We start from the raw sequence: 12,263 nt of genomic DNA, 5'->3' as shown, positions 1-12,263 counted from the left end.
TGCTCATACACTTGTGCAGATTTGCAAAGTTGTACAGCCAGTCAATTACCTATCATTTCCCAAATATTGACGACTTTCATAAATGTCTGGCAAACAAAGATGCAAGATTCATCCCTGCTTTACCTTATATTTTTCTCACAATTTGATGAAAGCGATTGACAGTTTGAGCATTGCATGTAAAATGAGACAGTGTGATGTAATCATACCATTGAGGCCACAAAAAGTGATGTGTCAAATTAGCAAAATTGTTAAAAAAAAATAAACAACAAAAAACTACATTTTACGTAATCAAAATGGAATCATATAAACGATATTACATTGACACGTTTGAACCTATATACGACAAACGCTACCGGCATAACAAAACGACACAATTCATAATTGACCAGGAGAGCGCTGGCACAAAGAAGAAGGAAAGGTGAGTGGTTAAGTCCACGGTTGTCTGCCTTTGTGTCAAGCTGGTTGGTGTGTGGTTTTGTGCAGAAAGGGGACGCGGGCACAAGCCTGCGGGAAATTAAGCTGCCCGATGGCTGGGAGTGGCAGGACGACTGGCAGATTGACCTCAACAGGGCTGTGGATGAGGAAGGTTTGTCGTGTGTGTGTGTATGTGTATCTATACACCCACTTGTGTGTGTGTGACATGGTGTGTGTGTTAGTGAGAGGGTGGCAGGGTGGAACACCGAGTGATTACTGATTCGCAGCCATGGCTAAAACAGTCATACACGTAAAAACCCACTCGTTTAAAAAACATGAGTGGACTTGGGAGTTTCAGCCCATGAACGAAGAAGAAGAAAATGAATCCATGGCTGAGATGTACACGAGAAAAGTTTGTCAAAGGGAAAGGAGCAGAAGGGGATTGACTTGACTTATGCCTCTGGAATCCCACGGGAACAATGGGGCAGCGGCATGATATTACTCATAGGGATATCTCTGGCTGATATGTTGATGACTGGCAAAGTGACCTCAACAAAGCTGTTAACAAGGAAGAGTTGTCACACAGAAAATCTTACAAGAGGAGCAAAAAGAGAAGCAGACTGATTTCTGATAGATATCTGTGGATGAGATATTGTTTGCTAAAGTAGTTCCTGCTGTTGATTTGAGATGGTCGTTCCACTTTTGTTCGACTGTTGGCTTGTTTGTTTTATTTGTTTGTTTGTTTATGTGCTTGTTTAGTTGCTTGGTGAGGGTGTGACATGTGAGAATAATCAGCATTAAATGTTTGTGCTCTGTAAAGGTGTCCATAATTAAGCCCGAAGGGGACTTTGCAAAGACTTTTTCCCAAAAATTCAGTGCCAAAGCTTCATGCAGCCAGTCCTAAATAATTTGAAGCTTTAGCTTTCAAAAGTATGTGAGAAACAGAAACTTTGATGTTTTACCTGCAGGGTTCGAGTACTGCGTGGAAGCCACAGTGGGGGGCTATGGCGCAGTGGAGAGAACCTACCACCTGTGTCGTCGACGTCGCTGGGTTCGAACCCGAAAACATGTGGCCAAGGAAACCAAGCATGAAAAAAAGAAGGTAGAGAGAGCTGTTGTGAACTTTCTTCTTGGTAGAATTATTAGCTCTTTTAGAGAATTTATTTTGTTTTGTTTTGTTTTGTTTTTATTTCTTGCAGATGAGATTTCAAACTGTATTGAGTGTAAACAGAAAAGTGCTAATATTCAGATGACCAGCTATTTTGCTGCCTAGTGAAAGAATTGGGTGAAAAAAATAACTAATGGATCCACAGAGGAAGAAATCCTGGGACTCGGAGAGTAGCGTTGTAGTTTAGCGGCCATGTTTGATTCAACTGTCAAGAGGGCTAGATCTTGATGATACACTGTTTATTTGTAGCAACTACAAGACAAAATGGAGGTAAGTATCTATCCTATCTCTCCCCCACTGATGCACGGAAACTTGTGTTTTAGTGCATAGTTATAGGCGTCTGGAGACAAAGTTTGATGCAGTTTGTTCAGGGTTGTTTGACTAAAATCCCTTGTTCCACTTTGGTAATTTTCATGCGCTAACTCAAGCGATACTACAGGTCATACTTTACTTTTCTGAAGTGATAGGAATATTTTAACTTGCATCTTAGGATGATGTTGTTTTTATACAATTCCTGTTTGATCATTTTCTTTTGCTAACTCAAGCAGCACCGGTACTTTATATTTTCAAAAAGACAGGCTTTGCTTAACTTGCATTTAATAATCTTGTTCATAAAAGATCTCTTAATGGTGAATGGGGTCCGCTCGATTAATGTGTGTGTACAGGAAAAAGATTTTTTATTTGGATAACAGGAAGTGGGAGGTTGATAAGACAAATTCAAACTTTTGTTTCAAAGCATTGTATGTTTATGTGCTTTTTGGCTGTTGGTGGCTTTTCCCTCAAGCTGTACTAATCTGTTGAAATATTATTCAATGCCAGATTGACATGTTATGTAGACAAGATGCTGATATGCATGTGATATCTCAACTGTGCGAAAGCGGCATGGTCAAGTAAAACTTTCAGTAGACGACATGCAACCTTAATGTATAACGTCTGTCTTAGTAAATCAGTGTCTGTTTTCCCCCCATCCTCATCCCCAACCCACTCGCACATTCACCCCAAATCCATGACACCATAACCCGGTTTACACACGCACCCCCACCCCACCCCACCCCATATGTCTGTCAATCAGAGTGTTGTCAGTGTGTTGATTTGTGTTTGCATATGTCAGCGTGTGTTTGAAAGACTGTGCGTTGTCCGTCTTTTTGCGGCTGTGTCATGCATGCACTTATCTATCATGCTTGCCTTGGGGGCTTCACCCCTAACCCCATCCCTTCACTCCATTCCCACCCTTGCTAACCACCCTACCCTCAGCCCTTAGGGTTGAAGTAAATCTTGTTTTTTCGTGAATGTTATGCAGCAGATTGTGTTTTCCCGATTTCACTTCTTACCGTGGTGTACGACCTTGAGCCTGTCATGATAGCCTTTCTCCTTGAACCTAATAAACACACTGGTAATGTCATGAAAATCAAATGATGCCCAAAATGTTGTTCAGCTTTTGTAGTCTGTTCTTGTCTAACACTTTTGGTGGCCTAATTGCATGTGCGGTAGGAATGAACTTCGCTTTTCTTTCGTTTTCCTGGCTAACATTTTATGGACTGAGCCATCCAAACTTCATCGTTCAGTTGGACCAGTGTATAATGACCACCCATGGGCCCAAGGGACTGACCAAAAGTGGTCATTATAGACACGTGGTCGCTATGGTTTGGAAGGATAAATTATGTAGAAACAAATCGTCATGTTCCTTTGGAGCGGTCATTGTGGGCTGTTGGTTGTTATCGAGAGGTGGTCGCTAGGACAAGTTCAACTGTAATTGAAATGTATTTCTTCGGTTAAAATGTTCAGAGGAAAATAAGACTACATGTATTTCAGAGGAAACAGATGATGCTCTCCATTCATTTTCTGTCAAATGCAGGTGACAGTGTGTAGCCCAGAAACTTGCTTTTGAAGAATTTGTGTTGATTCAACGAGCCAGTGTTTCTAAAAATTGGAAGAAAAATAATGGTTGGATTATTTTTCTCTCTTTAAAATTTTAAAATCCTCAGCAAGGTATCTGTGCAAATATGAAACAATGTACATGTACCGCATTAATTTCAATATCTGTTGGGGGTCTAAAACTATCTCTTTTGGGAGGAACTAAGATTGGTCTAAGACAATGAACAAGCCACTGTTTAAGATTAGTTGACTGTGATGTCTACTCTCAGACTTTCTGTTCTGCACAACTGTAACCCCTAAGAATTGTATTGAAACCTGTCCTTATATATCCTTTCAATGTACTCAGCAATTAGTCACATGAAAAATGTGATGGCCTCTCTATTGAAAACTTGAATGTATGAATAAAACAAACACAATACCAAAGCACAAGTGCACTGATGCTTTTAGTCGACATAAAAAGAAAGTTTAAAAAAATTTTCTCCATGAATAAAGGAAGTAGTTTAGGGCTAGTTTTTCCTTTTAGTAGCTCTTCCTTGCCCTGTCCACATTAAAATTGATCACATTTTTGTATACATGTACCAATATTTTGAGTCGATCACTCGGTCAGGCAGTCTAATAAGTAATATACAAAAGTGAATATAAAAACCACAGGAAACAGGACATTTTGATTTACATTAGTACCAAATACTCCTCAGTTTAGAAGAAGAAGGACACAAACACATAATGAGAAGTATCAAGTACATGTATGAGCAAGTACACTATGTCTATGCTCAGTCACGTCTGTTTTAAGACCCTTCACGGTTTACAACTCCGATATCTCGGATGTTCTCTTCACATTAAAAGTCTTGAAATTTACCTCCCTATTGTTTTCTTACATTTTCACAAGTCTTCAAACAGAGGGACCTCTGTATCAGAATAGCCAAGGATATTTTTAATATCTCTGTGCATGTTGTTGTAACAGGAGAAGATGATGTCGGAAGGCTGGGAGTATGCTCCCTTGTTCAACATGAAGTTCCACGCCACGGAGCGCACGACCGACTTGGTGCGGCGCAGGCGCTGGCATCGAAAAATGGTGGCCGAAGACAAAGCCGCCAGCTGCTTCTTCAGTATGGCAGGGGATAAGGTAGGTTTGATTGTGATTCCTGGCATTGAGACGTTCAGGTAAATAGGCTGTTGTCAAGCTGATGTTGTCACGTGAGTTTTGAAATGATCAGTACAGTTCTACTCCTCAACCCTCCATTTTGTGGCAAAACAAAACAACGAGGGGAAGTAAGTCCAAAAACAAAGAGACTGAATAAAACGAGGGGAAGGTTTTACTATGACTGGCTATTTGCACATAGCCTGCTAGTTTTTTTGCACCCCGTTTAGGAGTAGAAGTGAATAACATTTTAGAGGAACAGAACATTCTGCCCTGTAGTATTTATTCAAATTTTCTGCTGTAGTGTACCAGCCTTTCATGCTTTGAGAGTCAGGGTGACAGGACAGTTACCTGCAGATCAGTTTATCCCCACTATCTGCATGCTGCAAACAGTACTATGCGACTGCATGATGTTAAAAAGATATTTTGTCAACATTCCAATATGCTGGGTTTTCTTGCACCCTATCACATATTTGTAGACCAGACCACAGGAGCTTAAGCTTAACTAAAAATACTACATTAAGGATTGAAGTAATAGGATACTTCAATCGACCGGCGCTTAAATACAAAGTCCTGTGACTAGACATTACTCAGCAGGAATCAGACTGTTGACTGTTGACATCAAACTTGTTTCAGTTGGGATTGTGGCGATGAATCTGCAGAGTTTTTTGAGTTTTTTTTACATTGGCTTGGCTGATTGCGTGTTATTCTTTTTTTCCCTGTTGCAAAAAGAAGGAAACAGTTGAGGAAAAAAAGCCGTCTAGATTTTCATTACTGGTATGTAGTATATCTTATAATTACACAGCCTTTGTTGTCTTAACCTTTTTCACTTTCACAGCATCGTCATTGATGAACAACAAAGTTATAGTACTCATGCATTGTAATCTTCTTTATTTTATCTTTGTTCCCTTCCTTATTTTTTTTCACGTTCACGTCGCAGTCGCAGAAGAACAAGATGGTCATTACAGATTGTCTATTCTTTAACCCTTTTCACTTTCACAACAATGTGATGTAAGGAGACGAAGAAGTTAAAGGCACCATTTCCTCACGTACACCGACACTTTTATGTGGAAGGTTTGGGATTCGAATCCCGGCCACGACTGGTGGGTTAAGGGTGGAGATTTTTCAGATCTCCCAGGTCAACTGATGAGCAAACCTGCTAGTGTCTGATCCTTCGTGTGTACACACAGGCACAAGACCAAGTACACACGGTAAGGATCCTGTAATCCATATTTGGTGGGTTGTAGAAACACAAAAGCACCCAGCACACATCCCTGAAAACCAAGTATGGCTGCCTAAATGGCCAGGGATAAATCGATCAAATACCTTATCAACCACTCGTGCAGAACACGAGTGTATATGGATGGGAGTTGCAGCCCGTGATCCCAGAAGAAGAACAAAAAAATGTCCCACTTGTGACAGGAATGAAACCAGGCTGTAGATATCCCAAATCAAATAGACTGCCCAGAAATCAACAGGCGGTAGATGTTTGGCCAGTATATATCCAAGCAGAAGCATTACATGAATTTGTTCTATGTGAAAGCCTGTCCAGATTAGTGGTGGGAAACATGATGGATTGTGGGAGAAGGATGGCCGGTAGCTTTTACTGTACACTTGAAACACAATATTCTTCATCTCTATAACACTTTACGGTTCAGATGTCGGGTACGTCTTCACAACATTTTGTTCTACATACATCATGCAGAGACATTCAGGCTAGGACAAGTTATGCATGACTTGGTCAGACTAGTGTCAATATCCCTATGCTCTAGATAATTTTCAGCTGCATTTAGATTAAGACTTTTGCAGTATAAAGGAAAATGTGCAGTTCGTGCACAAAAACGACGATCAAAGAGGTTTAGGGCAGACTACGAAAAAAGCATTATGCATCCGGATCACCAAACCACATAAAAAAGTCTCCCTGCAAAAGAACTGTCTCAAATTGGCACAAGAGCTTTATATACGCAGTTTGGTTTTGGGTTTGTAATGATACTTGTTACCACACAACAGAAAGACATTACAACCAATGTTTGACTGTTCAATTATTTAAATTTTGAATGCTGTGTTAAGATGATAGTTTTTGCAGACTGCAAGTTCTTTATGCACTTTGCCTTTGTTTTTACATTTAGTCAAGTTTTGAGGTGGGATAAGGCAAGTTATATTTATGATTCATACCTTCTCTATGTTTTTGTTTTTTTTAGAAAAGATCAAGCCCGCAAAAAGGGGCTGATAAAAAGAAGAAGAAGAAGAAACGTAAATGGTGGAAAGAATTAGGCGGTGTCATTTCCGGAAAGGCAGGATTGGTTGTGTTAATTGACAATTTATTTTGTTTAATGGTGAACTGGGTTACTGTTCTCTTTGGTGTTGAAAGGAGCTTGGATTTTGACATCAGAGTTGTTCTTTTGTGTTTGACATGGAAGATTTGTGCAGTTATTGTTTTGTTGAACTGGTTTGTTATCAACTTAAATTTCTTTGCTTTTTGCAGTCTTTTATCGTGTTAATATTGGTTTGCATTGATTATTACATTGTTGGAAGATTTTGTTCAAACTATTCGGGACTACTAGCTGCTGAGTGGCACTTATTTTTGTGAAATAAAACTGAACAATGTAAACAACGGAAAATGCACTCACCTTGAAAACAAAAGTGAATAATGTGAGGTTTTGAAAGGATGAGGAGGAGGGTAAGGGAAGGAAAAGTTATTAAAGCTGAACAGTAGCAATAAAACTAATGAATTGGCCTTTGAAAGAAAGAGGGGACACAATGTAGCTCTGATTCATATTTTGCTACCCTGGATAATGTACCCTGGAGTGTGTGTCTCCCATCCGACCTACCGTACTTTTCCACTCTGTATTCTTCCTTTGATTTGCAGCTAATACTCCGGAAGCGCCTAATGTGATGATTTTTCTCAATTTTACCTCAAAAGTGGGGGTACTCAAGTCTGGACCCTCTATAAAACGCTTGAGCTGTTCAGCGAGGTATCTGTCTAACTCCACCCACCATGCAGTGCAGAGAATGAAAGAATCTTTCACCATTGTTTGCTTTCGAGAGAAGTGACAGGTTCAAGGTTTCAGTCAGACTGAACATTTTGACAACCGCTCGGGCTTTTTGTAGGAGCACTCAAGGAAGACTTGGGTAGGTCGGATGGGAGACACACACACACATCAGGGGACACTATCCAGGGTAGCAAAAGATGGATCGGAGCTGCATTGTGCCTCTTTTTTGTCTAAAGCCAACTGATTAGTTTTATCGCTACTGTTCAGCTTTAACAGAAAATGCAGACACAGTATGTTGTAATTTGTGCATGTTGAAATGCATTGTTTACATAAACATGTTTGTACAATTTGTTCAGTCGGATGAGAAACTCAAGGCCTCTTTGACTGCACCAAGGATGTTCCTGTCCTTCGCTGGTGAGTCAGTCTAATTGTCTGTCTGTCTGTCCGTCCGTCTGTCTGGCGGGCTGTTATCCACTCGTCCATCTGTTTTACAAAAAGTCAGTCTTATGTTTTACTTTGTTTGATGGTCTAAATTCTAAAGGAGAAAATAAGTTGATGGGTTGTGGTGCAATTCAGTAGTCCTCCTGTCCGTCTCACGCTTCTGTATGTGTGTGTGTGTGCATGGATACAGTTTGTCTATCCGTCTCACGTTCTGTGTCTGCATATTTGTGTGTGTGTGTGTGTGTGTGTTTGTGTGCAAGTGCACTCTTGTGTGTGTGTGTGTGTATGTGGAACTAACAGGGCCATTAATTGATGTGTGTAACAGAGCCGGTGAAGTATCAGCTGCGAGCATACATCTACCAGGCCAGGGACATTCTGGCTGGCGATGACACGGGACTCTCCGGTATGTCCTCTGTCTCTTTTGACAACTTTTATGGTCATATTGCTTGCATGACATTATTCACTTCTAGACATTTTGCTCCGTGACAGTTGGCTTCATCACAAATCATTTCCGGACATTTTTCCCCCCACATTTTGTTCCAGACCTTAATTCCATGTAAATACCTGAACAGATCTGTGACGAGAATATAATGAAGTATGCGGGGGAGGATATTACAGTGGAACTTCCTTTGTGTAAGACCTCCCCCCACTTCTCCCTCTTTGTCTTTGTCTCTCTCCCCTGTTTTAGACCCTGTTTTCGGAGAGTTTCTGTTGATAATCCTGTGTAAATGTACCCCCATTTTAAGACTCTGTTTTCAGAGAGTTTCTGTTGATAATCCTGTGTAAATGTACCCCCATTTTAAGACTCTCTCCTATCTAAGACCTGATTTTCTCAGGGGTTTTCAGGGTCTTGAAAGAGGGGTTCCACTGTAGCAGTTTTGACGGTGCTATGGTTGTGTTGCAGACCCGTTTTGCCAGATTTGTTTCCTGACCCAGAGCACGACGACGGAGCGAGTGCCCAAGACCCTATGCCCCACCTGGGACCAGACCCTCATCTTCGGAGAGATTGAGATCCACGGCAAGCCCAAAAACCTGGAGAGGGACCCGCCGGATGTCTACGTTGAGATCTTTGACCACGATACTTTTGTGAGTCAGATAAGATGGCAGGCAATCCAAATCTCTGCAATTTCAAAGATTTTTGCGAAAGCAAAAAAATAAAATGTAATAGTTTATAGTTTAACCCAGGTGATGAGGACACGATTGTGTGTTTCTCTACATGCACAATTTATCTTTCACCAGAGAGGGTAATACATTCATATTTACAAGGCCAAAATGCATCAGCTTCTGGGGGCCTTGACCCCACACCCCCACCAGAGGCTCTGCCCTCAACCCCCAGCATTATTTATTTCCTTGAAACTCATTCTTCCTTGAATGGATTGCCCGGATGAGAAAAGTTTGTAGTCTATGTTTGTTCATACAAATGTTGCAGTCTTCATTCTTGTATATATCAAACTGAAAAATGCAGAGCATCACAAAAGTAACAACTAAAATCCATGTACATATATGGTACAGGCATTCCCACAATGTCAGCTACTTTGCTTACTTCCTAAAGCTTTGCAAGCATTTGGCATATTGGTTCTGACTGCATGCTAGCCAATGTATGGAATGACTCAAATGTTAAGTCGCTATGCACAATGACTCAAATTGGACCTCAACTGTTGCACAGATTGCCTGAAGAAGGTTTGCTGTTCAAGAAACAACGAACAAAGTGCACAAGCAAGCAAGCCGGGGTTTTTTGACAGACAAGAGGACCAAAAACTTGACGTAATAACAGAACAAAGGACTTTGTTTTTTCCAGGGGAAACCCGAGTTTCTTGGTCGCACAAAAGCCCAACCCATGGTGAAACTGGACCCAACAGACGCCCGCACACCTGTACTACAGTGGTACGAGATCAAACGTGGCGGCAAAACTGGTGGTGAACTCCTGGCTGCTTTTGAACTCTTCAGGGTAAGGATGTCTTCCATCCTTTCTGGTAGATGTGAAGAGGAGATTGTAGGGGTAGGGAGGGAGCATGGGGGCACGAAGAGGAGTTTTGAGTTGCATAGCGCAATAGAAGCAGACAATTGCACTGAGAACCATGCAGTGTAGTGTGTGATAACGTACCCCGATCTTGGCATCAATTATTTTAATCACTTCAGATGAACGAAAATAACATTGTCTGCATAATAGTGAGCACTGACTTTTGGTATCACTTATTTTAATCTGCATGTTAGAGTTGGCAGATACATTAATAAAGGCACCCCCCATGGGTTAGGGGGAAGAATTTACCCCATGCTCCCCAGCATGTCGTAAGAGGCGACTAACGGATTCTGTTTCTCCTTTTACCCTTGTTAAGTGTTTCTTGTATAGAATATAGTCAATTTTTGTAAAGATTTTAGTCAAGCAGTATGTAAGAAATGTTAAGTCCTTTGTACTGGAAACTTGCATTCTCCCAGTAAGGTAATATATTGTACTACGTTGCAAGCCCCTGGAGCAAATTTTTGATTAGTGCTTTTGTGAACAAGAAACAATTGACAAGTGGCTCTATCCCATCTCCCCCCTTTCCCCGTCGCGGTATAACCTTCGTGGTTGAAAACAACGTTAAACACCAAATAAAGAAAGATTAATAAAGGCATATTATCATTCAGTGGATGCTTTCTTTCAACCACAGATAATTGGGAAGGATCTGCCATTCTTGTTGCATGATGTTTGTGGAGCAGATCAGCATTGAGGCGTTTGTTCATGTACTTTATTTAATGCCTTCTTTCCACAACAGCTGACGGGGAAAGATCTGCCATTCTTGCCGCCCAAGAGGGGTGACCTCTTTACTGTGCCAAACGGTATTCGCCCCGTCTTGCAGCGCACTGGTATCGAAGTCAGTACCACCACTTTCTTCTTTAAGATACAGCATTTTATGGCATGCCAGCATTTTACGTATTACGTGTAACCTCGTTTTTTAAGAGAAAAGTAGTTCAGAGGCACAGAGGGAATAAGCCACATGAAAGTTGGCAGACGTAGCTTGTAGTCTTATTCAGTCCATGTTCTTTTCTGTTGAATTCCGTCTTCAGCTACTAGACTTGAGTTTGTTAGAGTATTTGCATGATACTCTCGGGAACCACAAGCTATGGTCCATCTTAGGAAGAAGGTAAGAAAGAAAAAGCCCAACGAGATAACCCTTTGTCAGAGCACCAATTATTGCAACTAGAACTAGCATGTCTACATTTTACTTTACCATTGCAAGTGAGAATGTTGAGAAGTGCTGTCAATGTTGTGCGTGCTAACATTGCACAGATGCAAGTCAGAATGTTGAGAAGTGTTGTCAATGTTGTGCGTGCTAACATTGCACAGTTGCAAGTCAAGCCTGTTGAGAAGTGTTGTCAATGTTTTACGTGCTAACGTGGCACAGATGTAAGTCAGAACTTGTTGAGAAGTGTTGTCAATGTTGTGCGTGCTAACATTGCACAGGTGCAAGTCAGAATGTTGAGAAGTGTTGTCAATGTTGTGTGTGCTAACATTGCACTGTTGCAAGTCAGAATGTTGAGAAGTTTTGTCAATGTAGTGCGTGCTAACATTGCACAGATGCAAATCAGAATGTTGAGAAGTGTTGTCAATGTTGTGCGTGCTAACATTGCACAGATGCAAGTCAGAATGTTGAGAAGCGTTGTCAATGTTGTGCGTGCTAACATTGCACAGATGCAAGTCAGAATGTTGAGAAGTGTTGTCAATGTTGTGCGTGCTAACATTGCACAGATGCAAGTCAGAATGTTGAGAAGTGTTGTCAATGTTGTGCGTGTTAACATTGCACAGATGCAAGTCAGAATGTTGAGAAGTGTTGTCAATGTTGTGCGTGCTAACATTGCACAGATGCAAGTCAGAATGTTGAGAAGTGTTGTCAATGTAGTGGGTGCTAACATTGCACAGATGCAAGTCAGAATGTTGAGAAGTGTTGTCAATGTAGTGCGTGCTAACATTGCACAGATGCAAGTCAGAATGTTGAGAAGTGTTGTCAATGTTGTGCGTGCTAACATTGCACAGTTGCAAGTCAGAATGTTGAGAAGTGCTGTCAATGTGCGTGCTGCAGGTGCTGTGTTGGGGTGTGCGCAACATGAGGAAGTTCCAGCTGTCCAACGTCAGTTCGCCCAGCATCATGTTTGAGTGTGGCGGTCACCTGCGCAACTCCTTGGTCATCAAGGACACCAAGAAGAACCCAAACTTCGTGGACCCCGTGCTTTTCTTTGACGTCGTGAGTAGACT

The 12,263-nt window shown here is 41.2% G+C and overlaps 1 protein-coding gene across 3 annotated transcripts in view; it reads left to right on the top strand.

The window, feature by feature from the left end:
• Window positions 1–12,263, top strand: part of LOC138981786 (myoferlin-like) — a 121,838-nt gene that overhangs the window by 73,147 nt on the left and 36,428 nt on the right. For 2 of the 3 annotated variants that reach the window (XM_070354865.1, XM_070354863.1), the window contains 10 exons: window positions 484–586; window positions 1,383–1,516; window positions 1,832–1,852; window positions 4,419–4,580; window positions 7,945–8,002; window positions 8,355–8,432; window positions 8,934–9,115; window positions 9,828–9,977; window positions 10,786–10,884; window positions 12,091–12,252. In XM_070354865.1, coding sequence (XP_070210966.1) covers window positions 484–586; window positions 1,383–1,516; window positions 1,832–1,852; window positions 4,419–4,580; window positions 7,945–8,002; window positions 8,355–8,432; window positions 8,934–9,115; window positions 9,828–9,977; window positions 10,786–10,884; window positions 12,091–12,252 — 1,149 coding nt within the window. The remainder of the gene's footprint in view (window positions 1–483; window positions 587–1,382; window positions 1,517–1,831; window positions 1,853–4,418; window positions 4,581–7,944; window positions 8,003–8,354; window positions 8,433–8,933; window positions 9,116–9,827; window positions 9,978–10,785; window positions 10,885–12,090; window positions 12,253–12,263) is intronic. The other variant, XM_070354864.1, reaches the window with a different exon arrangement.

The sequence above is a fragment of the Littorina saxatilis genome, linkage group LG12, assembly GCF_037325665.1.
Source record: "Littorina saxatilis isolate snail1 linkage group LG12, US_GU_Lsax_2.0, whole genome shotgun sequence".
Lineage (NCBI taxonomy): Eukaryota > Metazoa > Mollusca > Gastropoda > Littorinimorpha > Littorinidae > Littorina > Littorina saxatilis.
This window is presented reverse-complemented; position numbering and strand designations above follow the sequence as displayed.